The sequence below is a fragment of the Siniperca chuatsi genome, linkage group LG4 (assembly GCF_020085105.1).
Source record: "Siniperca chuatsi isolate FFG_IHB_CAS linkage group LG4, ASM2008510v1, whole genome shotgun sequence".
In the NCBI taxonomy this organism is placed as follows: domain Eukaryota; kingdom Metazoa; phylum Chordata; class Actinopteri; order Centrarchiformes; family Sinipercidae; genus Siniperca; species Siniperca chuatsi.
Genome location: NC_058045.1, coordinates 22,152,302 through 22,179,936, shown reverse-complemented (window position 1 = coordinate 22,179,936; position 27,635 = coordinate 22,152,302). Strand labels below are relative to the sequence as shown.

General features: G+C 41.3%; 1 protein-coding gene across 4 annotated transcripts; it reads left to right on the top strand.

Moving 5' to 3' along the window:
• The first annotated feature begins 805 nt into the window (after positions 1-805).
• Positions 806-27,635, top strand: siah1 (siah E3 ubiquitin protein ligase 1). 4 transcript variants are annotated; one of them, XM_044191989.1, is made up of 6 exons: positions 806-977; positions 1,931-2,015; positions 15,625-15,681; positions 21,623-21,804; positions 23,850-24,146; positions 25,342-27,635. In XM_044191989.1, the coding sequence occupies exons 3-6, from the start codon at positions 15,672-15,674 to the stop codon at positions 25,711-25,713; spliced, it is 861 nt and encodes a 286-aa protein (XP_044047924.1). In that variant the 5' UTR covers positions 806-977; positions 1,931-2,015; positions 15,625-15,671; the 3' UTR covers positions 25,714-27,635. The 4 variants fall into 4 exon arrangements, with proteins under 4 accessions (XP_044047924.1, XP_044047923.1, XP_044047926.1 ...); XM_044191988.1 differs by lacking the exon at positions 1,931-2,015; XM_044191987.1 differs by lacking the exons at positions 806-977; positions 1,931-2,015 and adding an exon at positions 9,744-12,218.

Genomic DNA, 27,635 nt, shown 5'->3' with positions numbered 1-27,635 from the left:
TCCCAGAAAGAAGTGGTGTACTCAATATATTTAGAGAGAAATGTTGTTACTCTCTGTATGATTACAGTAAGAAGTGTACTTACAGTAGTGCCTAAGCCATTGTTGAGGACAGAACAATAGGATTTCTCTCACTTTTCTTGCTGTCTGAGTCTCTCGGCCTCCCATGCCTCCCTCAGTCTGCTGCTAGCCTACTGGGACAATGCCCTTACATAACAAATCCTTCTCCGTAATCGCAGCCTGTGTAGCCCCTCCCACCCCAGCCCCACACTCCTCTCTGTCTCTTACAATCTCTCCTCCTCCTGATGCTGGTGGTGGGTGGGAGGGTGGGGACTCCTTTATATCCAGATTATTATGGAGAAGAGACATGACCTCATAATCTTAATCTCACCCGTTTACATGTATGCTCAGTATCAAGACTGAATAACATGGCTTCATTCTCAACGGCAAGGGGAAATTCACATATGAAGACAATGACTATGAATTGTAGACGTGAAAGCAAAATTGAGTGAAAGTAAATTGAAAGGTAAACAGCACTGCACTGCTGACTGCCAACACTGATTCCATAGTGCAGCGGATTGTGTAAATGTGTGTGGGTCTGTGTGTGTGTGTTGGGAGTGTGGGATTACTTATGAATAAATTGATCATTATATTGGGTGAACAATTCTTAAAACAATATGAAAGTAGGAAATGAACTGTAAGGCAGGAATTTATGTATTTTTTATTTTCATTTTCATTTTCGACCAATTCGTACAATCTGCGATTCGTGCAGAGCGCGCTCCCGCGACAAACTTCAACAACTGTGCGCGCTCCGAAACGGCTGGTACTTAACGCCTGGCGTATCGTCTCTGCTACAGGAGCAGTGCGAATGTGTACACCGAGCTAACGAATGAAAGACGATAAAGAGGGACCTTGTGTTTATCACCTCGCTATTCATTCACCCATTTATCTGCAGTGAACTGAAGGATATTTCGTCCGAGGTAAGCGGGTGTGCCGTGGCGATTGAAACATCGGATTTTCGAGTGTAGTGTGTATTGGGAAAAACAACAGCCCTGCTGTAGCATAGGTTAGCTTTCTTCAATAGCGCGGTGCTAATGTTGGCTGTTAGCTAGCTGTGCTTGGCAAAAAGCTGGCTAGCCGTGTCGGTAGCTTGTTTGTTGTCTTGACGTTTTAAAATGCACGCTTGTCTGCGGTGTGCAGTCGGTTGGCATGCCTGGCGAGCAAACATGGTTGTTAACGTCCACTGAACTGTGCATGAAAAACGTTAAGGTATGGGTTTCATAGCTTGTTCACACACTTGCTAAGCTAACAAGTCACAGATTCAGCTAGCTAGTATGCAACGGGGCACTGCTTTACGGCAAGACAGGGCCTTGTATGTCTGTAACAGTTAATGCTAGCTAGGCTACGCCGTTGTCTGCCTTGCCAGACAGGCCATTTTGCTTTCAAAGCAGGTTAGTTCAGATCAACAGAAACCCATCATGACATTGTTTTGTGTACAGCCTTACTGGCATAACCTGGTTTAGTGATGGCTGTGAAGGAAGTGATGACTAATGTTTACTCAAAGACAACTGTGGGTGCTGACAGAAATCCACCCTGACTGTGTGTGTGTGTGTGTGTGTGTGTGTGTGTGTGTGTGTGTGTATGACCTGTCTCAAAGGGGAGGACGAGTGAATGTCATCTTTAAGTTGTTATTGTTCCTTAGATGGCTCCGATCTGCTTTATTATTAGACTTTCACCTCTGTGTGCATTGCGAGCATTGTGCAGCAGTTGAACGCATTATCATTGTTAACGTGGACACCTGTCGATGTGCAGAACTATACTGTCAGAAACAAAACCTGTAATGGTTTCACAGTATGACCTTATGATTAAGTTACTGCAGTCAAGTAAGGGAGCCTCATTAATGACCACTTTTGTTTGTTGTTGTTCTATTAAGGTCTCTGCTCAGGTTGAGGTGGGATGGACCTGTGCTGGGATTTACGTGAGGTCACCAAATTTTCTGAACTCAAAAGAATGACAAGGTGTGGAGTATGTTGTCCAGGGCTAAAATGTGCAACATCAGTTTAGCAACCTTTTCATGTGGAAGTGACTCCGGTGTAGTCATCAGTGCAAAAGCTTCAGCTGTAAAAATACTGCAACATTATTGGGACAAACTGTGGCTATATGTTAGGTTTAAGAGTTTGAAAACTCTTAAACTGTCATTGGCCTGCACCTTGCGATGATGAGATATGATTTACTCACAGTTGGGAATATAGAATGAAAAGTTTATGGGTTTTTTTTTGTTTGTTTGTTTTCTCATAAAGCCAAAAGTATTATGTTAAGGGGAAGAGAGAGATGTGGTCTTCAATGACCAAGCTAGAGTACTTAGCAAGTACAGCCACAGTCAGTCAGGCATCACACCTGTGGCGATGGCATGCAGATGTGTGTCAGGTATTTGATGTGATTTCAGCTCTCTGATTTACTGTATCTCATCAATGGAAAATACACAAATGCTGGTAAACATAGCTTATAGCATATTACACAAACATAGAAGCTGTGCTGTGCTTACAACAAAGCAGTTTTTCAGAAGATAGGGCGTCCCACATAGCATTAAAGTGGAGGTTCACCGTTATAGAGGTGGTAAGCTGTGCTAACCATTTCCCTGTGGGAGACTCAGCAGTCAATCTGACTTGTTTTAATAATCATTAAATACTTGACTATATTGTCAAACTGTAGATGAAGTTTAGTTAGATGTCATCCCTATATTACTGGTTTCATTGCAACTATTAATAGCACACAAATTGCTTTAGACTTTGATTAACATTAATTTCATTATTTCTTATAGCTTATCTCAAGCTTGTTGAATTGGGGCAGACATATTAAGGCATTCTATTCTATTTTGGATGTTTTTAATGAACATAAAAAGTCCTTTGGCCATTAATTCAGTCTGTCACTGATAGAAAAAGTATTTATCTTGCACATCAGTAACTTTTTCATGACTAATCTAATAGACAAACATTTTTGTCAGTCAAAAGAAAACAAAGATAATTATTGTTGGAAAAATGCTATATGTGCTATTAGTTTTTGGGTTTTTTTTTTTAAAAAAGACGTGGCACAAAAGAAAGAACCCAAATACTATCCAAGTATTATGGCCAAAAGCTTAAGTATTATCTATATTATAGTATTATAGTATATATTATAGTATTGTCTTTTTTACTTAAAAACTATAGATTTCATGCATTTAAGCACAAGGCAGGCATGAGAGCTACATGCATTGATTAGAAGAGGGGCGGTCCCATAAAGATTGGAATTGCAACAAATCTGCCCACATTTGAACATGTATTTTAACTTGTCTGGTGTTACCACAAGGTTTATTTGATCACACATTTAAAACAAAGTACAAGATGTGATAGTGGGAATAAACCCAGGCAAAAGCCTGGTCTCCGGACCCAAATGGAAACCTGCCTTAAAGCTTGACCACAAAATTTAAAGCTCTTGGGACACCCATACGCATATCATCTGCTATTCTGATTGTTAGACCTTTGCTCAGTTTGAAGTTAGGTGATAGAGGTTGAAGTTGTCTAGGCCTAACAGGTGCAACAAAACTAAGCGTTGCTCACACCAGAAGCTTCATGAGCTACAAAAGTGGCCAGCAGTCATTCATTTGCAATGGGAGCTGGCGACGAGAGGCGCGATGCCAGCGACCAAAGCGACGAGTTGAATTTGAGCGCAGGTGAACTTGATGCAAATTAGCAGCGACACACTGAAGCAGCAACCAATTGCAGATCGGGATTTGATTTCCTTCCCCCTCTTAACATTTCCCTATGTACTGAAGTTCCTAGCAAATATGTGTGCACTGACGTGATAGTGAGCTGCTGTAACAAAAGAGTTTCCCCTTGGGTGATCAATAAAGTATATCTGATTCTGATATTTGTTCCATACTGACAATAGAGGAGAAACTGATTGTTGTGGGCGCCGGTTTCCTGAAGTTTCCCACCCAGCCGCGCTCATGAAGCCTCTGGTGTGAGCACACTATAACAGGCGAGTCAGGTATGTCAATCAGTCAGTCTGCACATGCCCTTGCAGTCTTGAGATGAGGTCTGATCAGCTAAAATAAGCACACATACAATCTGGAGCAAAAAAATGGCCTCTTGTTTTTTGCTGACTGTTGACTGTCAGTACAGTGTTGGTTGTAGCAGCAGAGATGAACTTGTTTTGACCCGAGGGTTTTCTGTAGCTTTTAGAGAGGCTTAGTCATTTGGTAATGTAGCCACCGGGCTGGTTTTGCCAAGATGACGGGGATTTATGTCATGGATAGGAAAGACTCATCCTCATGAAATCCTCATACTTGGTAAAATGCAAGAAAATAAAGGTTTGCTTTTTCATATTTTGTTTAGTTGCATGTTAGCTCAGCTGTAGTGGCACAGACTCGGCAACTGTTTGCAGTAGGGTTGTACCTATTTGCAAAGATCATGGTTTGATGCTTACGTCAGTGTGTATTTGGTACAGCAGGGAAAACAAAGATTTCATTTCTTTTCAGTTATATCGGAAACATGTAAATACTTTTAACAGTGGTTCATAGGCTACAGTGTGTGACCAAATAATTCACACTAGGACTGCAACAAACAATTGTCATTGTCAATTAATCTGATTTATTTTTTCGATTTTTATCATTTGATTTATAACTTATCAAAAAATAGTAAGAAATGACTGTACAATTTTCTAAAGCCCAAGTTGACACCATCAGATTGCTTGTTTTGACTGACCAGCAGTCCCAAACCCAAAGAGATTCAGATTTACTATCAATATATGACAAAGACAAGCTGTAAACCCTCACATTTGAGAAGCTAAAACGAGCTAAACAATCCAATATCACAACAGTTGCTAATTTAATTTTCTGTCAACTGACAAATCGTCTAATTGACTAAACGTTGCAGCTCTAATTAATACACTCAAACAAAACAAAAACAGACATTTGTCAGATGAATTACAAAACTGCACACATGTAGAAACATATGCCAATAAATATTTGTTCATTGGCTCTCTTCTGTTTGTATTTGTATGTAGATCTTATTAGCCTGGTGTTGGTGGGCTGCTTGAGGATTGAATCATACCACAACTGCTCATTTAATATTGTTTTTATCATATCAAGTGCAGTATTTGGTCACAGCGGCATAGCATTTGCACACACATCAGCAGTGTGCTGAATTTTGACCCATTCTCACATTCCTCAACAATTTGAATTTCGCTTAGAGAAAATAGGCTTCTTGCAGCTGATGTCGGTCCACCAGTGGGATGTTCTCCAGCTGATCCAGGTGTTGCTTTTGTGTTAGTATGTGACCTTTCTGTGACAGTCACCTCTTTTCCACAGCAGGAAAAACAACTGAGTAACAGTGCAGCTTTGCTGCTTGTTGCTGTTAGAGGTTAGAAACGCTGTGTTTTGGTTTTCTCCTCAGTGGTAAATTCTACCAGCTATCTGTGGGTACAGTGTTTCATGGCTGATTTCATTGTTATTGTGAGAATGACTTAACAGCATATGTGTGCTGACAGTTGAGGTTGCAGTGACGCATGCTTGCACTGATGGTTCAGACACCTGCTGTATCAACCCTACGGGTTATCAGTTCTTACCTTTTGTGCCTTATTACCTTTCTGCAACAGAGAAGAAACTGAGGCTGGTTATGTGATGAATAGCTATGCTAAGGACAATTAACCTGGTGTAGGATGTTTTACAGGTTTATGACTGGTCACTTACCAGAAAGACACATTTTTAAGCATATCCACAGTACAGCCTAATTAGTGTCTGACTTAAGCTTAGACAGGTTTTTAGCTTCAACACAACTGTTTTATTATGAGTCTGAACATAGAAACAGAAACTGTTTACCCAATTGTTTTCTTGCTAGTCACCATAATTAGCTTAAGTCTAGCAGCCTTTTCTTCTACTCATAGATGAACAAATTACATAATATTTATACTTTTTCTTACTCACTATTGGTTTAAGTCACTGCATCTGAATACCACAGCTGAATTTCATGCTGGCATCATTAAAAGGAATTAATAAAATGGGAGGCATACAATTCTGATTTCTATGATTTCAACACAAATTTGTTGTTCACAATGTAGTATCATCAGGGGAAAAATATTGTGCGTACCCTGGACGCGTCAACTTTACTTCGTCCTCTTGGATTTTAACACGTCAGAGATGCAGGATGCGTACATAGCAACATCACTGCGATCCAAGCTGTAGAAGTGAGTTATGTAGCATTGTCTATGGGAAAAATTAATGAGACTTCTGGAACCAGCGGCACCCAAAATAACTCCTCCCTCTTCACAACTCTATTGGTGCTTTCAGGCGATTATTTATTCTATCAAGGGATAGGTGACCTGCTGCTGCATGTGTGCATGCATCTATGACCTAGCTTGTCAGCAGACTTTAGCTTTTTTTACTGTCCTGGCACAACATTAGCAGCACATGTCCAGTGAATAGAGCTCAGCTCTTCCTCATAAGAATGACAGCTGTTCCTGCAGGCCTAATGCAGGAGGTGTGTGTGTGTGTGTGTGAGAGAGAGAGAGAGAGAGAGAGTGAGAGAGAGTCAGTGACTCATTGGCTCTCTAACAGTGAGGTAATTCTAGATCTCTTACTAATGCCAAAGGGAGTCCCTACTTGCTTTACCACTCTCTGTGTGTGTGTGTGTGTGTGTGTGTGTGTGTGTGTGTGTGTGTACACGCATGATACACATCTGTCTGTGTGTTAAAACACAAGGTGTGAGTATGTGTGGAGTTGGGTTTTACCTCTGCCCTGATATCCCTGCTCTGTGTGGCTTCTCCATGGTAACAAGCTGCTAAGCTGCACTGTTACTCAGTTGTTTTTCCTGCTGTGGAAAAGAGGTGACTGCCAAAATAAAAGAAGTTACCCCCCAAAGGAAATGTTTGTTGTTTTTATTTCATTTAGGGATTAAATTTTGAGCCAGGGCTGGCTGCTGTGCACATTCCCAGTGATATTCTACCACCCTTGGCTAACAAAATGTCCGTAGTTTGAATACAAGTGTTGCGATCTCTATAATGATTTTTTTTAACTTTAAATCTAAAAATGTCAAAACACAGCTCATTGAGCCTGGAGTATGTTCAAAAAGTGCAACGTGAGTTTGAGGGACAGCAGAGTACAGGGAGGATATTTGTCGTTCACCAAGTCTCCAGTCTGCATGTCTACAAAAATCATTCTGTATTTACAGTAGGCAAAAGTATGACTTGAGACTGGGAACAAATATTGATTTCATCACAGAATTAGCTTCAGGATGTACTCAGCAATAGTGAACTGATAGAAACCAGTGAAATCTCATCAAGTGTAATGGTTAGATCTTCCAATGCATTGTTAAATGGCACATCTTTGGCAGGTCAAGTGATATTTCTTTTAATTGCAAAAGGAGACTTAATGTAATCAAAGCATTTACTTTTTTTAATAGGTAACAGTAAAGAAAGTATTTCTTTGCTTTTATTTTGGCATTGCTTCAGCAACTCACACTGGATTAGTACAAGCTGGACTGTAAATGGAAATGACAGCAGGAGTCATTTCATATGGAAATGTGGGCTTGTGCTCGACTCTATTCTAGCGTGTTTTACATCCTCCCTGCTCACTAGTTTTGTTGTTTCTCTTGCTCCCTTAATTTCAGTTCAGTGATGCTTTATTGGCATGACAAATTTCAGACACTTGGATTGCCGAAGCGTGTTCAATATCTAAATAATCTGTCTCAGTCTCCCCTCCCTCCCACTCTCTTCCCCTTTGGAAACCCCTGGCTGTAGGTGATGAAGTGTTTGGCGTGTCTGGTGGTGAACTGCTGCCTGGTCCAGATGGCTCATTGTTGTATCTGCCGCCCTGCCCCTTTAATAACACACTTTTGGCATTGGCTAGTATCACTAGTGCTGTTTTATAGCTCACAGTTTGTATGTGTGTGTCACAGCGGGTTGTCTTTGTGCCCATATTTTTTATGCTGCTGAATTTCTGACTGCATTATGTTTATATAGTCTGGTGATAATGTGAACAGATGTAGTGTAACGATGGCAAAGAGAATACAGCAGTGTGCCTCCTGTCTTCTCTTTAAGCTGAACAAGTCTAAAGGTGCTGTCACACTGGATCCAGTCTCTCTCCCCCCAAAAATAGTATGTGTTCCAGACGAACTGTGGTATGGTTTGGATGTGTATGCCATGATGACATCTTCAGTGGCGTTTTTAGCAAGAGAGAGCATAAGCATTTTTTATTATTTTCTGCCGTTATATAGCCAGGGGTTTTCAAAGTCTGACAAAACTTGGAAAAAGGCACTCCCTCACCCTCTCTTAGTCTCTTAATTGAGCCAAGCCTAGCCTAATATTGCTGTTTGACTTAACTTCAGACTACACCAGATACATAAAGGTCTGTGTTAAGGCATTTATTAGTTTCTGACTCTGGAAAAGTGGGAAAAACTAACATTCCCCAAAACTAATGTATCTCTTTAACCAAATCACACACATTTAGGTTATTCTATGTGATCTCCTTTTGATTACTAATGTAATAACTAATGTAATGTTGTTTCTATGTTGTACCGTTCACTGAGCCTCTCCTGAAACTGTTTGGAACCCCCCCTAGGGAAGCCCACTTCCCACTTTGAAAACCTCTGACACAGACAAAAGGGATTGATTAATCTAAAGAAATAATTGACAGAGAAAGTCCAACTAGATGCCACACAGTTTTTATTTTCTGGCAGGCTTTCGAAGAAGGCCTTTTTTCCACTTCTATGAATGCAGAGCTTTCCATAAGCGCTGGCTGCCAGCCAAATAACTGACTACCCATTTACGTCCTGCCGGCTACTTTATATTAATTTTTTGATTCTAATAAAATAATTTTGATTAACAAGTTGCGATTCACTACACGTGTAAATTTTTCGACCATTAGCCTCCACTTCAAAACAATGCGAGCATAATGATAGGCACATTTCTCTATCTTTCTATGTTGGTCCTGCCCCCACATTATCTATATATATGTGTGTGTGTGTGTGTGTGTGTGTGCGCACGATCGCTCAGCTGAGAGGTTGTGTGCTGCCGAGTAGAGAGCGGAGAGTCGTCTTCAGCGTTTGACAAATATTAACAAAATAATTGATGAAACACATTAAGAATTGCATTGATCGCACAGACGGGACATTCTCAATAGATGGGCTACTTCGAGAAACACCTGTAGCAGCAACTTGACGATTGCGCAGTAAGCATTGAAAAGTCCACTGAAGGCGCTGCATTTTTCACACTGATGTTTATGGACTTAATGAATGAACAAATGAATGAATTATCTTTTATTTACATTGTGCTTTTTACAGCACAGCCATCTCTAAGATGCATTGCAAACACTAAAACAGGCAATGTTGTCAAAGTAACAGGCTTACATCGTATGAGGATAATGTAGGCTATGCTTCAGCCTCACACTGTAATTTTACAGTATAAAATGTCCTATAACATTGACCAATTATGCAAACTAATGTCAGATGCCCCAAATCATGTTTTAATAATAAAATGTGATGTAGGCCTAATGGAACTTCCTGCAGTAATATATATATGATCAAGTATATATTTTTCCACATCATGCATTTTATCCATGGTTTACATGTTGTTATCCTGTCATTGAGTAATTGTCTCCTGCTTTGTGTGTAACAAAGTGAATGTTCGTTCTTAAATGATATACTCCGCACCTATGCTTACTGCCCATAGGTGTGGAGTATATCGATAGAGAAGAAAAGGGAAAGATGAACCCAAAAGGAAGCTAGAGTGTAGTGGAAATCAACAGAAGCAAATTCATTAATATTTGCAATAATTAACATCAGTGTATATGATGGAATAGTGGCATTAGAATGTGCCAGAGGCCACCAAATTTTACGGCCTGGCTACTTTTTCCCCACTGGCCGGTTACTTCATATCCTTGTGGATAGCCCTATCTTTTCGGCTTCTAAGGATGGCAGTGCTACTGTTGGCAACTATGATGACAAAAGGATTGTCGACCACGGATTGGAACAATTGTAAAAACAAAAATACATTTAAAAAAAAAAAAACCAAATGCCTGAAAGCAGACTAGCAATGTCAGGCTATTTAAATCTTAGTATTCCGATGTTTTATGTTTCAGTTTGACTGAATCACCCAAGATGCATTTTAGTGCCATGTGTGAATGGGGCCAACGTCTCTCTTTCTGTGTGCACTAAGCTAGCTATCACTTTATCTCCTGCTGACAGACAGATTCTGGCTCACAGTCATATTTTGGTTTCACTTGGGCTTCTTTTCCTGGCTGGCTCAGTTTTCTGTGTGTTTTTGTGTTTGGAGAGAGAGCCAGATTGTGTGCAGGAGAGTGAGTCTGTAAAAGAAAGGAGTGGTGAACATTTTACATAGCTAGACTGATTCTAGAAAGAAACAAGTTAACAATCATCATTTTAATCATCATGAGGGATGCAGTTCCCTGATCTAAGAAATACGTCACATTGTTTTGATCTGCAAATTGGGGTTTTTGGGCAAATCTGTAATTTTGCAAATGCCTGAACTCAGTGGTAACATACACCACACTCCCCAAGATTTAACAAATTTTTCAAATTCAGTGGTGTGAGTGTGATGCATACACCTATTACATTGTGGCAAACGGTAAAAGGGGAAGTCATTGAAGGATAGAATGAAAAGAAAAGGCAGTGAGAAAGTGAGGTGTGGTGTCAATGAGGGCAGCTGGTGGTACAGCCTGCAGCCAGACAAGGCTGAAATCTGAGACTTTCACAACCACAGAGCCGGGCGGAGGGAGGGGGCAGAGAGAAAGAAACGAGAGAGAGAGAGAGAGAGAGAGAGAGAGAATGTCCATCCAGGAAAAAGAAGGCAAAATATGCAGGCTGGAGGCAGAGCAAGCATACAAGAAAGTGTAGATACTGACATGAAAGATGAAATGTTTTCGGCAAATAAAATGTGTAAGAATCAAGTCCAAGTCTGTGTGAAAAAAGAGAGGATGTGTTGTGGAGAAGAAGGGGTTATGTGTTCGGGTAAGGAGCCGCCAAGCGAGAGAGGGGAAGGGTGTGAGTGAGCATGCTCTGTTTGGACTGACATTGGATGCCGGCTTAGCTTTTCTCCGTCTTGCGCACAAATGCACCCAGCAGCAGCACCTACCACACTCCAGGGGACAGAAAGAACATGGCTTGAATAAAAGAACGCAGAGGAGAAAAAGTCAGAGGGAGAGAGATTGTTTGGGACTTTCCCTCCTTTTCCTCCCTTGTGAGCTACAGCCTTCTCCTCTTCCACCAGGAAACCAAGAGAGAGCAGGGCTTTGTTTTCCAGTCAGCAAAGGATTATTCTCCCAGCAACTCTTTTACACCATATAAGATTTGTTTTTCATAGAAACCAGCCCTTCTTTTGCCGTGGGAATTTTGCTTTTGTGCTGCAAACCTGCAATTTTGGAAAATGGTTTTGGAAGTGGATATACATGTTAAAAGCTGCAGCGGTGCAGTGCCTGAAGTTTTGGGCCCAGGAAAAACAAAGGTGGAACTTGTAAAAGAATAATTATCCAGTGTTGGAGACTATCTACAGTGACTTTGCTAAACTGCCCCATGTTGCCTTTACTTCCTAGTGGCTGATTGGGAGTGGCAGGTTGACCACACACTGACAGACAGCTTACAGACTGTTGACTAAATTTGTGTTTGTCTGTTCCTCTGTGCTGCAGCATAAGCACCTAGCAACCTGCCTGGTGTTTCTTTTTAGTTTGGCATTCACTTTGGCCTGATAGGCCGGTCTGATGGATGCCTTTTTTGCTTGCTTTTCCAATGACTGAGGAACTTTGACGTTTTAAAATGTGATAGTTTTTTTGGATTCAGACATAGACACTCTGGTATCCTCTTGTCCCATCCCCTCGTGGGCTGTTTTTTGCCAGCTATTAAGCATTTCCATTTGCCCTAGTCTGGACATAGCCCTCGCTCTTTCATTACAGCTTTCCCGGGACCTTCATGAGCTTATGCTCCTTAAATGGGTGACCAGGAGGAAGACGTGATCCTCTGTTTTGTGGTGTGTTTTGGGCAGCAGCAATAGTGTGTGGTTTCCATGGAAAAGGCCAGAGAAAAATGGAGTTGAAGGGCTGCATGAATGCTTTACCCCTATGTCTCTGGTCCAAGTGAAATCGAAGCCGGCTAGCGTAGCACTGCAAGCCCCGCCCTGGAACTCCTTGTTCAGACTCTTCTCGTGTGTATCTACAAGGAATGTGCACAGGACTAAAGGTGAAATGTACACCCCCCCCCCCCAACAGCTTAAAGGGGGCAATATGTAAGATTTGGCCAGAATTTTAGTTTACAACATTGAAAAAATTAACTAACCTTATCAACAGAATGTGAAGAAGTAACAGTTCTGTCATGTCAAGAAAGGAAATATTCTTACAAATATTCTTATCCTTACCGAAAAATACAACCGTACACCTTCTGAAATCATGTTTCTCTCTTTCACTGAACTAAGACCATCTTAATTGCCTTGTTAACTCATCGTAAAACACATTTAATTCAAACTCGACAGAAACAAAATAAAATGAAATTAAACTGTCTTTGTTAGTCTTTAAAAGAAATTGAAATAAATCCGTAATTCACTGAGTGAAATGTGAAAAATATTCTGGCTCTATACGCTCCCGCTTGACGCCTCTCCTGTCCCTGCCTAAACGCGCTGTGTCTTCGTTGTCCCCAGAGTCGTCGTAGCCGCTATAAATCACCTCGCTGCTGTATTGCCTGTCGTCAAACTGGCCTTCGTCGGTCTGGCCATGTTCACTGGGAGGCTGCTGATCCTGGTTCTGTTGCCTGCTTGCTCAGTTCCCAGTTCTGGTGATGCAGTTAGCTAATAGGACCGCTAAGTTAGCTGCATGGCTAACTGAGCTGACTAGCTAGTTAGCAGTAGTTAGCTGCCCCTTTTAATGTGTTATGGGCAGATGTCCTTGTAGCTGCAACCAAGGTGTTGTAAAATGTGCTCAGTCCAGCTTTATCTGTGTGTGTGTGTGTGTGTGTGTGTCAGGTTAATACTTTAGTTTGCAGGGAGCTTGGCCAACAAAAGTGTGCTTACAGTATGTTGTGACAAAATTAGGGCTGCACAGTTAATCGAAATATTATCAAAATTGAAATATGGCCAAGTGTAATATCCAAATCGCAGAAGCAGCAATTAAGAAAGGTAAAATGTGTGACAAAGCGGCATTATAATGTAGTGTAGCAGAGATGCCCTGGCCTACAAATCTTGATGTAAGAAAACACATTTGTTTGGTACAGATCCCAACAAATGTCACATCATGATTTTAAATAGTTTTTTCAGTGAAAATGAAAATTGTGATGCAAAAAATCAACATTCCCAACATAATTGTGAATCATATCGTAATATCTGTCAAAATAACCACAATATGAATTTTTATTTATTTATTTTACCATATCGTGCAGCCCTATACAGAATGTATGTTGAATAGCTTGTGTGTGGGTGAGTACAGAAGACGCTTTAAGCAAGCGTGCCTGTGCGCATTGTAAATTATGTGGTGGTGTGTGTACATGTGTATGTGACTGAGAAAAGAGTGGGCCATGAAGAAAGAATGGCATGTTTGTGTAGAAGCCTAGCTTGTTTTCTGCCTCCTCCTCTACTCGTGCTCTATTCATCTTTCTCCCGTCTCTGTCTCGTGTCTTCTTCCATATCCTCTTTCTGTATCTTTTATCTTTTCCCCCAGTTGTTTGCTACCCTTTCTCCCTGGCTACTTGTTTCTTTCCCTTTTGTGTCTCTTTTCTGTATTTTATTCTGACTTTTTTCTTGGCTTCAGTGTATAATCAGCAGTCTCTCAGGATCTCTGAATATTTGCCTCTTTTGTATCCATTTTCCATCCATTTGTAGTGCTGGAGGCATATGTCTGTACAGTCTTTTTGTAGCGTGTGAATGTATGTGTTTATGTTGCAAGTTGACTCTTGCTGCAGATTAACTTGGGTGACTTAAAGTAAATGTAGTTTTTCATGAGAAAATGCCTACATACCTTTTTTTTAACCCTTTTTTAAAGCATTTTGGATTAGTGTTTTGGTTAGACCCTGCCATAAACTCTGCTGTGAAAGACAAAAACATAAATACTTTGCACATTGAAATAAATAAGGTTTTCTGAAATAGTAGAGATTTGTTGAAAATGGGGTCCTTGTTAGTGTTTGATAAGCAGAAATGTAGATGCATCAAAATCGATTTCACTTTCCCTCCAGGACGAATACTTTAATGGATGCTGTTCCATTAGCTCAACAGTGGCTGCGTTTACATGCCCTCAGTAATCCAATTCTCCAATTACGATGTTTATTTGGGTTTACAAAACATGATTGCTTGCTGTATCATTCCTCCTGTATCATTCCTTCCACTTTCAATGTAAGTAATGGGGGATCCACAATCCTTGTTTTGAGCAAAAATCAATTGTGTATGTATATGTGTAATGTATTCAAAAGGTAAGCCTTGTTTTTAGCCTCGCAGTTGTTGGTCGCTTGCTGCCGGTTAGGAGGAGTGAGGAGTCAGCAATTGGTATAAAACAGAGAAGTCAAAAGCCAGTCTCTATAAAGATCAATTTCCAGCCATGCTGGATTAAATCTAAACTTCCTTGGCATGTTTAGTGTTTGGTAACAGACTCATCGAGGCGAGGAAAAAGGGACAGGGAGAGACAGTGCCGTGTCTGAATTTAAAAAAAGATTAAAAAAAAGGGGCTATTTTCAAGGTATTCCAGATTTTTTTTTTTTTATGCTGCTATAACAAAACAAAACACATTATCTTCCAGTGAGTATCTTCAGTATCAGTGGCAAAAAAAATGTGATCTGTGCATCCCAAATATATAATATACTAAGGTCAGACTAAGATCTTCTTGGCCTAATGGCAGCTGTGTGGTAAAATGTACATATGTGCACATCTGAACAAAATCTAGGAGAAAAAATCAACAATATCCTTAATGATGACTACATACAAACTGAGAGTTCTGAAAAAGCTTATCAAACTGTGTTGTTGAACAGAGTTCAGCCAGCTGGCAGTCACTTCTGGAAAGGTTTTGCATCAGCGTATTATGATCCTGACACAGTAGTTAGGAGTTACAGACTTTAAACTCAGGAATGGAGCTTTATCGGCTTTATGAAATATGAATGAATATGAAAACAGTGCTGGGAAAACAGTGTGGAACCAACACAGCACAGCAGCAATCAATGATTTTAGATGTCTAGTCTAATCTACATTGCATTAGTGGTGCAGTAAGTGGCTTAAATGCCTCGAATGAGCATTGCTTAGTCTATGGAAGTGCATAAGATGGGCAGTGCCCTTCCTGGTCTCACTTGGCACTGCAGAGATGGCTACCATAAACATTAGACTGTGTCATCATGTAAATCAGATCTGCTTCATATGTTAACTGACTTGGAGCATGTGTGAAACCCAGAGCATGTCAGAAATGACAGAACCAGGCCATCACTCTGGCCAGTGAATGAAGATGTTAGTGTACCACAGAGTACTGTGTATTTAATTCACTTTCTGGTACTTCATGGTTATTGTAGGTTTACTGTTGTGGTGTGATTAGTTGTTTTGATTCCCAGACAGTATTTTCTAGCCTTGTTCCTCCAAAGTCATGTTTGTTAACCTTCTGGGGGGGGGGGGTTCTTCTCTTTTCAGAGGTCCCCACATTTCAAGAGAAGACGAAAGCCTTATTTGGAAATCTTATGGACGAAGGTGGGTATTTATATTGCTGTTCGGGTTTTTTCCACCCTCTTCATCTGTCTCTCTGTCCATCTACAGTTGTGTTTGATGACAATGGTTCCAACAGCCTTTTCAGTTGTCAATTTCCCTGTGTGTGTGTGTGTGTGTCCTGATTTCCTTGTAGTCCTAGCTGTTGGTTGACTTGTTTCCTGTTTGAGGATTTCGAGCTCCCAATTTGCTCCACTTGAGCAGCATGTAGCACCATTTTCTCTTTTTTCCAACACAGAGAGAGCTGCGCAACATGATGTCTCTGTCTGCTACTAGCCTTTTCATTTTGCCTTGTTAGAATGTGCATACAGGGCTCGGTGTTCAACAGAAAATAGTTTATGCTCAATCCTTTCCCCTTTACCATTGTTGCCATTATGTTGCTCCTTCTGATCACAGTGGACTGTGTGCACAGTCCCTGTTTTTGTCTGCTCTTCTTTCTGTCATCATCCTTCCCTTCACCTCCTTGACACAGAGCAGTATGTGCTCATTGCCATCTCTCTATCTGGTTAGCTGACTCACTCTTTCTGTCTCCCCAGCCCCTCTGAGCTCATGTTTTCGTCTCCTTCTCTCACACCTTTGTTGTACCTTTTTTGTTGAAGGTATAATTTTGGTATAAAGGCTCCCTGCGAAACTATCATCCCTAATGAGCTGCTGGTTCTTGTCAGTGTCCACATTGTGAAAACCCAGAAGCATAGTAAACTCTAAATGCAGACTGTAAAAGCCTTCCCTAACCCACCTGCTAACAACAAAAGGGCGCTGGGCCTTGCTTGTTCGTACTTTGCCTATATCTGGGCAGTGTCATCTCTTAGCCCCGGATGTGGCAGCCAAACAAGTGATACTATGTTTATCCCCCCACTGATTCGCTTAAGCTGTGCTTGTTGCTACTTGTTGTAGCCTTACATGCTGCCAACTAGCTATTGTAGCTGCTGTTAGCCAGGCAAGAATTGTGTCAGAAGTAATGTTTAAACCACTAAGAAAGCATTTCAGCATGTCCTTCTTAAAGTGTATGAAACCTATTTTTAAAGTCCTTTATAGCCTTTTATACCACCGCTGCTGGTTGAGTTTTGGGTGCCCAAAACCCAGGAGTGTATGTATAGCTCAGCCAATCAAAAGCAATCTGTTAATCACATCAGTCACACCTGAGGTGGCTTTTTCAAAGTTTGCTGTGTACCAATGAAAAGCAGTGACTGATGATCTCAAATTAATAAGTTATTACATTATAACATTATCTCCAAACAGATGAAACCCTCATAGTTGAATTGGAACAATATATTAAATTCACTCACAACGGGATTGGGTGTGGCAACTCAAAAGTTTCTCAACTCTGAAACTACTGAAACTCGCCCCTTTCCTGGCCTCCTGGTCGAGGTCCAGTGTTCTATTTCAGTAAAGTGTGTTTAGCCATACAGTAATTCTGCTGACTGAGCTGCAGTCAGTATTCTTCGTGTTTATATTAACTGTAACCCATTCGTCTTTTACCTGATTAAGGAGGAATATATTTCATGATTTCAGCCACTCTAGATTGGCAGATTGACACATGGACATTTCTCTCTGACTTCCACTGACATCTCGAGCGGCCATGCATATCATAAGATGGTTACTGCAGTGTTTCTCATGTGTGACAGCAGTACCAATCAGCCACACCCTAACCACACAAACTTCTCACACAGACACACACACAGCTGGCAGATATCAACTAGTCATTTTCGTAAGAGTGGAGGCTGAGTCCTTATCAAGGCTTATTTAAGCAAAGTGGTTTAACATTTTTTCAAGTTTTCAAGTATCCATTAAAATTATTTTCTTAACACATCACCACATAAGGACATACACTGTACATTTAAGAGCATGGTATAGGTCAGTTGCATTCATTAGAGTTGTGCTGGCAGTGTCGGTGTGAACTAAACAAAGGCAATGTTTAAACTAGAAGATATGTTAACCATAACACATGATTAGCTATTTTTTGTATTTCTTAAAATTAATAATCAATTGATCAGATATGTACAATTGTTTGTGAATGTTGAGGGTATAGTGAGAGAAGTTTGTTCTTAAACAAATTAAATTAAGTTATTGAGCTTGCTAAAAAAAGGTTAAAATTTCAATCTTGGGTGTATGTATGAATGTATATATGTGTGTATGTATGTAAGTTAAAAAAAAACTATTTTAAACTTATTTTTATACGAATAGCATGAATTTAGAAATACTCATGAAGCCACCCTCTTTGCCACCAATTCTGATCATAGCATTATCTTCAAGCTGTATTTGCCAAGTTAGTGACTGGCTGTATGAAGCTACCCTGTGTTAGCTATTTCAGTCTTGCATGCTAGCTGACTGTGATCCTGGCCTTGGCCTAGCTGATTGTCCTGAGCTAATTTGGTCCCACCGCTCTTAGTGCTGCTGCTAGCATGCTAGCCAGCTAAGGAGTTCTATTAATAGCTGCTAAAGCATTATCTCCACCACAGCAGATGTGTTTACAAGCAGACGGGCACAGTTACAGCTAGCTAATACTGTCTCTCATTAGGTCCAGTTTTTACCTCTGCAGTTGGCATGTGTGTGCTTTTGTGCATGCAGAGAAGCTTTACCCTAACAGATGCACTGGCAGTGTTGCCAGCTACCTAGCTAGACGTAAAAGGGAGGCTCATGTAGGTAGTGGTGATGTAGATAAAAGCATCACATTTGGTATTCATGGTTATTGGGCCAAACCAAAACCTTCTGGGAGTGGCCAGAAATGTCAACAGGAAATCACAAATCATTTCTTCCTCGGTAAAAGCACTGCAACTAATCCCTTGCTTTTATAGTGCTGTGCTTAGAAAACTAAAACTGATCAAACTGCTTTTTAAATTTAAAAACAAAAAGATAATTGCTAAAAATAGAAGTAGTCATCGAATCCTCATCAAAAAGAGGTAAAAAGACAAAAAGCACTTCCCTTTTTAAGAAAATGAATGGGACTTGCTGCATTAACCACAATGATCCTGATACACATGCAAACATAAGACCACCTATGATGTTCCCTGACTCCAGCAGTGTATTAAATTAGCTGCTAGGTTAGGCAAATTGAGCAGCCATGACAAAAGTTTTGGCAGTATTTTCCTGGTGGGTGTTTTCCCAGCTGTTGTACTGTCTGTCTACATATTGCTGCGCTGTCCCACCGCCTGAATCTCTTCTCTTGTCTTCACCTCCCACACATACTATCTTCTCTTCTTCTCCACATTTTCTCCTCTCTGTTCTGGGTCTGCCTGTGCTGCATCTGTCTGGGTAGGGCTATAAAAAGGACAAACTATGCCAGGTAGCAGGGTAGGTGGGGACACAGGCATGCACAGTCATCCCCCAAACCCTGGACTGCCCAGAAAAGACCTGACATGAGAAACATCCTCTTTATCCTCCTGTCCTTCCTTTTTTTTTTTTTTTTTTTTTTTAATCTGCACACCCACCCACACTGCTGTGTCCACTCTTTGCTTATTTGCACATTTTTCATTCCTCTTCTCTCCTCTTAACTCATCCTCATTTTTTGCCCTGTCCCTATTAAGTTTTGAGCTCTTTCTAACAACCCCTGATGTACTTGCCCTGCTTGATTCTAAACTTTGCTGTCTCATTCCTCCTCCTCCCGCCTGCGTCCCCTTCCTTTTTTATCTGCTCCTCCCTTCCACTCCAATAGCTCTGCATCTGGCCCCCCCCCCCCTTCCTCAACACATACTATTCTCCTGCCCATCATTTTTACTCTCCTCTTTCTACCCTCTCCTTTTCTTTGCTCCACAGGCCATCCCATACTTAACCACAAACCTGTTACCAAGGCAACTTGCACAGCACGATAGGAAACAGCAGCTACACACGCATGCGCACACACACCACATCTGAGTTCACTTTACTGTCTGGTGATTCTTTTTTTATATATGTGACTAAGAGAGTCTGTGCAGCTCTGACTTGTTGCTGGGACAATAATAGACATGTTGTACATGGTAGGCTCAGACTGTGGAGAGACACTGATTGCTTCTTTAAGGCAACAGTGCTTCAAACTAGGCTTGGGCGGTATCAATTTTTTCATACCTTCATACCTTCCTGACATTTCAGCGGGGTATATGGTATTTGTGTAAAGAAAAGAAAAATGTAAAAATTGAGCAGCCGGTGATAGAAGTCATCGTAGCATGTATGACATGGTCTAGCCTACAATGCTGTGTCTAATATGCAGTTAGCCTTCTTAGACAAGTCTTGCAGGGTTGAAATACATATGACCCATAGAATAATCAATAGATAGGAAATAAGCGCCCTTCTTCCATAGATTCTTGCTGGAGGACCTGTTGACACAATCTGGGAGAATCATCGCCCTCCAGAGCCGGAGCGTTTCTATTTTAACCGGCGCAGCTTTACGGCACTGGTTTAGCAGCCCAGAAAACTCAGACCATTTGCATGCAATGTTGTAAATTATCTCGTGATGCTACTGAGCCAATCAAATCTGTGCATTCCGATAAGCATTGCGACTCGACTTAGTGATTGAGAAACACACACACACGCGCGCGTGAGACGGGATGAGAGACAGTCAGAGAAATAAGTGAGTCAGAAAGTAGTAGTAGAAGTAATTTCACACAGGGTGAAGAAAAAAAGTAGACGACGAAAAGAGAGAAAAGAGAGCTTTTAATCCAGAATGGACAGACTCTTGCATGATCATTCTTCACACGGACAGACCGTGGCGATTATTAAAAGTGGCAATGTGAAGCGCCACTAACATTACGAGACAAAGCACAGAGCATCTTTTGAGCAAACACACACTCAAATCCTAACTGAGCACACAGAAAATAAACAATCTAAGAGCCAATATGATTGATTCACCCGAAAGAGCGTCTATATTTGACCATCAAATCATACCTTCAGGATTTCTGAATACCCTGGTATACCATGATACCGCCCAAGCCTAGTTTGAAGCACTGTGGTAACGGATACCTCTAGCCTACAGCAGTCACACAAATTGGGAAGATAGGATGACTAGTCTACAGAATTAGAGACAAGTGGGTAACCACACTGATTGCTTCTTTTAAGGCAAATAATGCTGTTTGGTATTGTATGATTATTATTATTTTTTTTAAGTTATTTTTTTATTTGGGCATTTTAGTAGTAGATAGTGAGACGGGTTGGATTCGAACCCAGGTCACTGCGGTAAGGACTCAACCTTGTACATGGGACGTGCTCTACCAGGTGAGCCTACTGGGGTCCTCGGTATTATATGATTTTGATTTTACATTTACACACATACCGATCTATGAATAATGCAATCATACTGTCACATTCCACATTTGATCACAGAGGTTGGATTCTGAAATGTGTGTGTTCTTGGTGATAAACAATGTAGTATATGGCCAACACGCACAGTAGAGTGTGGCTCTGCTTGACATTCTATTGCTGCAAAAGCTACAGAGCATGGTGAGCGTCACTGAAGGGATGAGAATAGATTAATTTAGCATGTACCTGAATGTCATTATGTAAACTAAATAGTGCAGCTGGTGAAAGCGTATGAGGAGGAGGGAATATTATTTTATTATTATTATTATTATTATTATTATTATTATTATTATTATTATAGGTTATATTAACTGCAGGACAAGACTTGCTCATTGGGGGCTAAATTGAAACCGTGATCTCTCACCTGATGATGAAACCAGCTAGGTGAATTCAGCAGAGTTGCCTATCATCCTTCTCTTTTCCCGCATCTCTTTTTAGTGGGTTGCCAGTCAGCTTTGATGTAGAGGTGTCAGAGGTATGTATACAGGGACTTAGAGGTCATAACTCAGATGTGCAGTAAGTAAGAAAGAAATTTTAAAGAGAGGTCTACAAATTTGGCCATACTTCTCTCTGCTATGAAGACTTTGTATCTCTGATGTAGTGTCATATAATGTGCTGAAAACTTTATCATGGCCCTCTTCCTCTCTCCCTTTACCAGAAATGAGTCGCCAGACTGCCACCGCGCTGCCCACAGGAACCTCCAAGTGCCCCCCCTCCCAGCGCGTGCCCACCCTGTCAGGCACCACTGCCTCCAACAGTGACCTGGCCAGCCTGTTTGAGTGTCCTGTCTGCTTCGACTATGTCCTTCCCCCCATCCTGCAGTGCCAGTCCGGACACCTGGTAGGTACTGTCCAGCCTGGAAAGTAAGCGGAGCCGGTTGTTGTAAGCAGTACATTTTAGATGACATATCGAGTGTCTCACTTGCATTACATTTTAAGTTTGCTAAATGTGTGTGAGGGGGTGTACACATACTGCATAAAGTAAAATGCATAGAGTAATCAACATTGTGCCCGAGTTTCCTTGTGGGGAAGAATTGTTTTATTACTGGGCTAGTTTCACTGTTGAACAAGTCAGGCTTTATTACAGTGTTGATTTAAAGGTTCTGTATAAGAGATTTTGAACATTAATATAGCAGCAAACTATTTGCTAAGTTATAGTGGAGTAATGGCGTCCTGAGCGGAGAATGACGTCACACTCCTTCTGTGTGTGTGTGTTGTCGTCCGAACTTCACTTTTCTTTGTTTTGGTAGCCGGTCTGGCCGCGCGTGCATGTTAGTGCATGTGAGTCCCTCCCTGTGAAACTGTTGGCTTTGAGGAGAGCGATGTAACAGCTGTTTCTTTTCTCATCTAACGCGGTGAATAAAGGATTTATTTCGACCAAACCAGAGTTGGTGATTGTTGGAACAGTGGAAAGACTAACAAAGATGGTTTTGGTGAGTTTTATTTTGTTTCTGTCCAGTTTGAATGAAGTGTGTTTTAAGATGATCAGTGAGGTAAAATTATTGTTTTTATCAATGGAGTCTGGTTGCGAGCGAGAGCAATTATAATGGCTGTTTTTGGTTAAACAAAAAGGATCACACTCTTTAACAAAAGGGTCTGTCTCTGTAGGGATCCTTTCCATAATGTTGTCAGACACTTAGAATAACAATCTGATCCTGTCAGTGGCAAAAACAAGCACTTTTAGTGGACGTACTTTGACGGGCGCATTTGTCCCAAGGATTACTTTGCAGCCATTGCAGCCCGTTTTGCTGCTGCCTTTTCACATCTAACTCGGTGAATTAAGGGTTTATTTTGACCAAACCAGAGTTAGTGGCTGTTGGAACAGTGGAAAGACTAAGAAAGATTTGGTGAGTTTTTATTTATTTTGTGTGTTTTTTACAATGATCTGCGAGGTTAAATTCAAATGTTTTTGTTTTTCACAATGAAGTATGATGGTCCATAGTGCCCATTTGTTTTGGTCTGAGATGCTGATGCTCTAGTGTGACATTTAGTGGCAATAATAAGTTATGAATAGCACAGTTTCCCATTTTGTAAAACAAGTGATAGTTGCCCATTGGACTGCATTTAAGCTCAGTGAAAACCTGCATGCCAGTGATACTGTTTAATTTTCAATTTCACTGTTATTAATCTAATCATGTTCAATATTCATTCAGTAGGACTTTCAGAAATCAGTGTTGTAATTGGTAAAATTAAGCCGATTGCTTGACGCTACTTTACAACTGAGGAAATATTAATTTGTATTTACTCCTTAATTATAACCCAGTGATTAGGAATAAACATCTATTTCTATCTCAATATAACTTTGTCATGTGTCCTCTACTAATAAATAGTAACTGTTTTACTTGAAACAATTTTTAACCACTTTATCCAACTGTCTTACCAAAAGTATTGTTTAAGGTGGTTTAAAACTGATGTTTTTTTCAACATGTGAAAGGGTTTAAAGGGTAAAGGCCACAAATTTAGCCTGATAGTGTCGCAGGAGAAACTCATGGAACTTAAATACAGGTATATTAATGTCCTTTGTCTGCTGAACAGTTTTGATCATGAGTAGGCGAAGCAGTACAGACAAACCGGGTTCTCAAAATAATAGTCATCCCTGATGATCCCTATTCCTTTGGCATAAGCTCCAGATTTTAACAGCACTAGGAAAGTATAAATCTGTTTGTGAAACAACTCATGTTGACTGCCAAATGAATGGACTGATTGACCAGACAGTATTTGTAAAGACTCATCTTGACCCAGAGTGTAACTCAAAGGAAAACACTGATAACAAATCTTGGGTGCTTGGCCACCTGATGACATTTCAGAATCCTCTCTCACTCCTCCTAAGAGAAGAACATCTCGGAGGATGAAAGACACTAACTTGTTTTATGTGTCCCCTCCCAGGTATGCTCCAACTGCCGGCCCAAGCTCACGTGCTGCCCTACCTGCCGAGGCCCCCTGGGCTCCATCAGGAACCTGGCTATGGAGAAGGTGGCTAACTCTGTCCTCTTCCCCTGCAAGTACGCCTCATCGGGCTGCGAAGTCACCCTGCCTCACACCGACAAGACGGAGCATGAAGAGCTGTGCGAGTTTCGGCCATACTCCTGCCCCTGCCCCGGCGCCTCCTGCAAATGGCAGGGCTCCCTGGACGCTGTCATGCCTCATCTGATGCACCAGCACAAGTCCATCACTACACTGCAGGTCAGACATTGACTTGTCTCCTCAGCTTCTCTTATGAACTATGCTTAATAATGGTGTACAGTGACATTTGTGGAAGCAAAGATGAGTCTGTTGGGACACGGGTAGAATCTCAGTTTGTTCACGGTTGTGTTTCGAGTGAATTAAGCTTCACAGCACGGTGAAGGAATGAATCCTTCAAGGAAAAGCCTTAGTGAATGTTAAATTACCTCCTGGGCATGGTTAGAAACAGGACCAGACTCCATTTTAAATATAAATGATCTTTCATTTTCAGTAATTACAAAAATGTAAATATCAACTGTTTGCATTCTGTACATGTTGTCATCCACCCTGCCATAATGGAACATGCATTCTGTTGTTTGTGGTACCCAGTTGGTCCAGAGACTAAACACTTTCTTTTAAAATACATGTGATTTGTTTTTGATTTGCCTTTTCAGTAGGTCCAAACCCAGACACTACAGAATGCTTCATTTTGGAGATTTGTCCATACAGAGAAAATATAGTATAAGTAGTTATCTCAGCCTGGGCGTGGAGACTAAAAAGGTATTATTACAAACTGTGTGTGGAGTTTATAAGATGTAGCAGGCATGGGAAGTCTAAAAAAAATATGCTATTGAGTTGCATTATGGGAAATGTAGGATCCAGTGTTTTTGGATCTCAACACATATTAGGGACTTAATGTCTCTGTATCTCGGGCCCCTGCTGCTTTGATTTTGCTTGTTTTTGAATGTGTCTCTTGTGAGAGCTTTATGGAAGTCCGCTACAAGATCACTGGAGTACCCATTTAAATTACCACCAATCAGACATATACTATTCTGTTTATAAGAGGCAGCTGTTGCCTGCCGCATGTTCAGTATCCTAAATATGTGACTCCCAGCCATCGCAACAGTTTTTCCATCAGTTTCACACTCACCCCTACGATCACCACATTTGCCAGTGCTTAATAAACTGTATGTGTGGATGCTACATGATAAATAATGTTATGCGAGAGTGTTTTAATTTGTACTTATTTTCTTTTATTGTGATAGCTCATGGGGCATAACTAGCTTGAAATGTTTGCCAAAGAAGAAAGAAATAAACATTGAGGAAAAATTTACTTTCACAGGGAAACAAACACTTCTCAAGTTTAGAGACTTCTCATTATATTGTAGCCTTAAGAAATGATGACTAAACCTGTAACTTGTGTGTGTCTGTCCAGGGGGAGGACATTGTGTTCTTGGCCACAGACATCAACCTGCCAGGTGCAGTGGACTGGGTAATGATGCAGTCCTGCTTCGGCTTTCACTTCATGCTGGTGCTGGAGAAGCAGGAGAAGTACGATGGCCACCAGCAGTTCTTCGCCATTGTGCAGCTCATCGGGACTCGCAAGCAGGCGGAGAACTTCGCCTACAGGCTGGAGCTCAACGGGCACCGGCGCCGCCTGACCTGGGAGGCCACGCCGCGCTCCATCCACGAGGGCATAGCCACGGCCATCATGAACAGCGACTGCCTGGTGTTCGACACGTCCATCGCACAGCTTTTTGCCGAGAACGGCAACCTGGGCATCAACGTCACCATCTCCATGTGCTAAGAACTTTCAAGAGAAGAGGGTCAAAAAGTTACAGATTGTCAGGGGGCATTTTTTAGGGGGTCAAATCAGTTGTGACCTCACAGCGCCCCCCTCCCCCCCTCTCTGCCTCACCCCTTGAGACGTGGAACTGGACTGTCTGATCAGGCAGCCGTGGAGGCCCGGGGGGGTGGGATGGATGGATGGATGGATGGATGGATGAGTGGAGGAATGAATAAACACAAGGACATAACTGTGTAGTGATGGCTATAGACTTCTAAACACACACACACACACACACATAAACACATATATGAGACTCATGCACGCAGATGCAGTCTTGTCCTCTCTTGGTCATAAACACAGAGCTGTTCAGTCAAACTCTCGTCTTTTCAAGTGATTTCCCACCACTCTTGTTTTAGTGTCTCTCTTTCTTCTCTTCCCCTCCGTCATCCTCACACATTTCAGACACTCCAGCTCTCCCGCCGTGTGCCCTGACAGCTATACCTTGAGAAAGGCTCAAGCTATATTTCAACACGGACTCCTGGTCAGTGCTGGGTTAGCTAGCCAGCTATCTAGCCCCCCCCAACTGTTTGTAATCCACCTCAGTACCTGTCAGACTCCCTGGATTGTCGCTACCGACACTTGTAGGGCTACAACTGTGGCTGTGGCTGGGTTTCACCACAGTGAGCGTCTTCATGTATTAACTAGCTCCAACTGGAACCCAGAGCCCATGAAGTTCCTTATTGCAGATTTGGGTATATATGTTCAACTGTAACTGACATGGCTGGGACTGGAACTGTCACCTATAGACATAAACGGCTGTAGCACCCATACCCATAGACACCTAGTTATGTCTAGGACTGCAGTAAAGGAACTCAGTCTATAGAAGATCCGTACAGGCTCATCTGGTTTCCTACCGGCCCACATCTGGTCCACACCGGTCCACCCAAGGCTAAAGATTGTGCATCGGATGCTCTTTAAATAGTTGACTGTCATTGTTGATAGTTATTAGAACAGACTCTGCTCTCATACTGTATGGATTAAAGATGGCCCTCAGCTACATCAGCCCTGGGATTTATGTTTTTGTTTCGTGGAGTTCTCACACACACACACAAGCACACGCACAACACACACCTGTTCTTTGCATTACAGGCTGTGTGTGCAGGTGTAATAGTGGATGAATTGAGTGTGTGTCGGAGTATGTTTGACCGAGGATTAGAGGGGTCTTTTTTGTTTTTTCAGAACGAGGGGAAAAAACACTGCATTTCAGTTGAGTCACAGTTTTCTTTTGGGATTTATTTCTTAAGTCTGTTTTTTGTTTTTAATTATTTTAGTTGTCTTTTTGTCTGAAAGGAGAGAAAAACTCCTGATATGTGTGTGTGTGTGTGTGTGTGTGTGTATGTGTGCGAGCAAGCGAGCGAGATGGACATGTGGCAAAAAGCCTGCTCACTTTCTCCCTTCTCCTCTCCACGCTCTTCTTTCATTTCTTCTCTGCCTCCATCTCGCGTGTCAGCCTCAACCACTGATTGACTGACCCAACCAGGAATGAGGGACAGTTTCTACCGTTACAATGTTGCTATTGTTATTATTAAATGGAGATTATCATAATTATCATTTTTTGTAATGACTTTTAAAAACAAAGATTAAAAGGCAGTTGTAAAACTTGTGGCTAAACTTCAGTGTTTGTAGTTAAAAAGCAAGTTGTGTCGTTCTTCTGAAGGTTTGTTTTTTCCGAGTTGGATTGTTTTCCCTCATCTATTTGTCTCTCCGTCCTCTTGTTTGTGTTGTAAGTCTCTTCTTTTTGTCTATGAGGAGGGAGGGAGGTCAAGCCAATCATCTCTCCTTTTCTCTTCACGTGGAGTCTCAGTAATGTTGCTGCTCTCCCCTCAACTCCTTGACTTTTCTGTTTTAATTTGTCATTAAATAAATCTATCTTTTTCATA

Coding starts and splice junctions, on each gene's coding strand:
- siah1 (XM_044191987.1), top strand. CDS start 12,101: ATGTCTCTGGTCCAAGTGAAATCGAAGCCGGCTAGCGTAGCACTGCAA. Junction 15,682..21,622: donor TGGAAATCTTATGGACGAAG/GTGGGTATTTAT, acceptor TCCCTTTACCAG/AAATGAGTCGCCAGACTGCC. Junction 21,805..23,849: donor AGTGCCAGTCCGGACACCTG/GTAGGTACTGTC, acceptor GTCCCCTCCCAG/GTATGCTCCAACTGCCGGCC.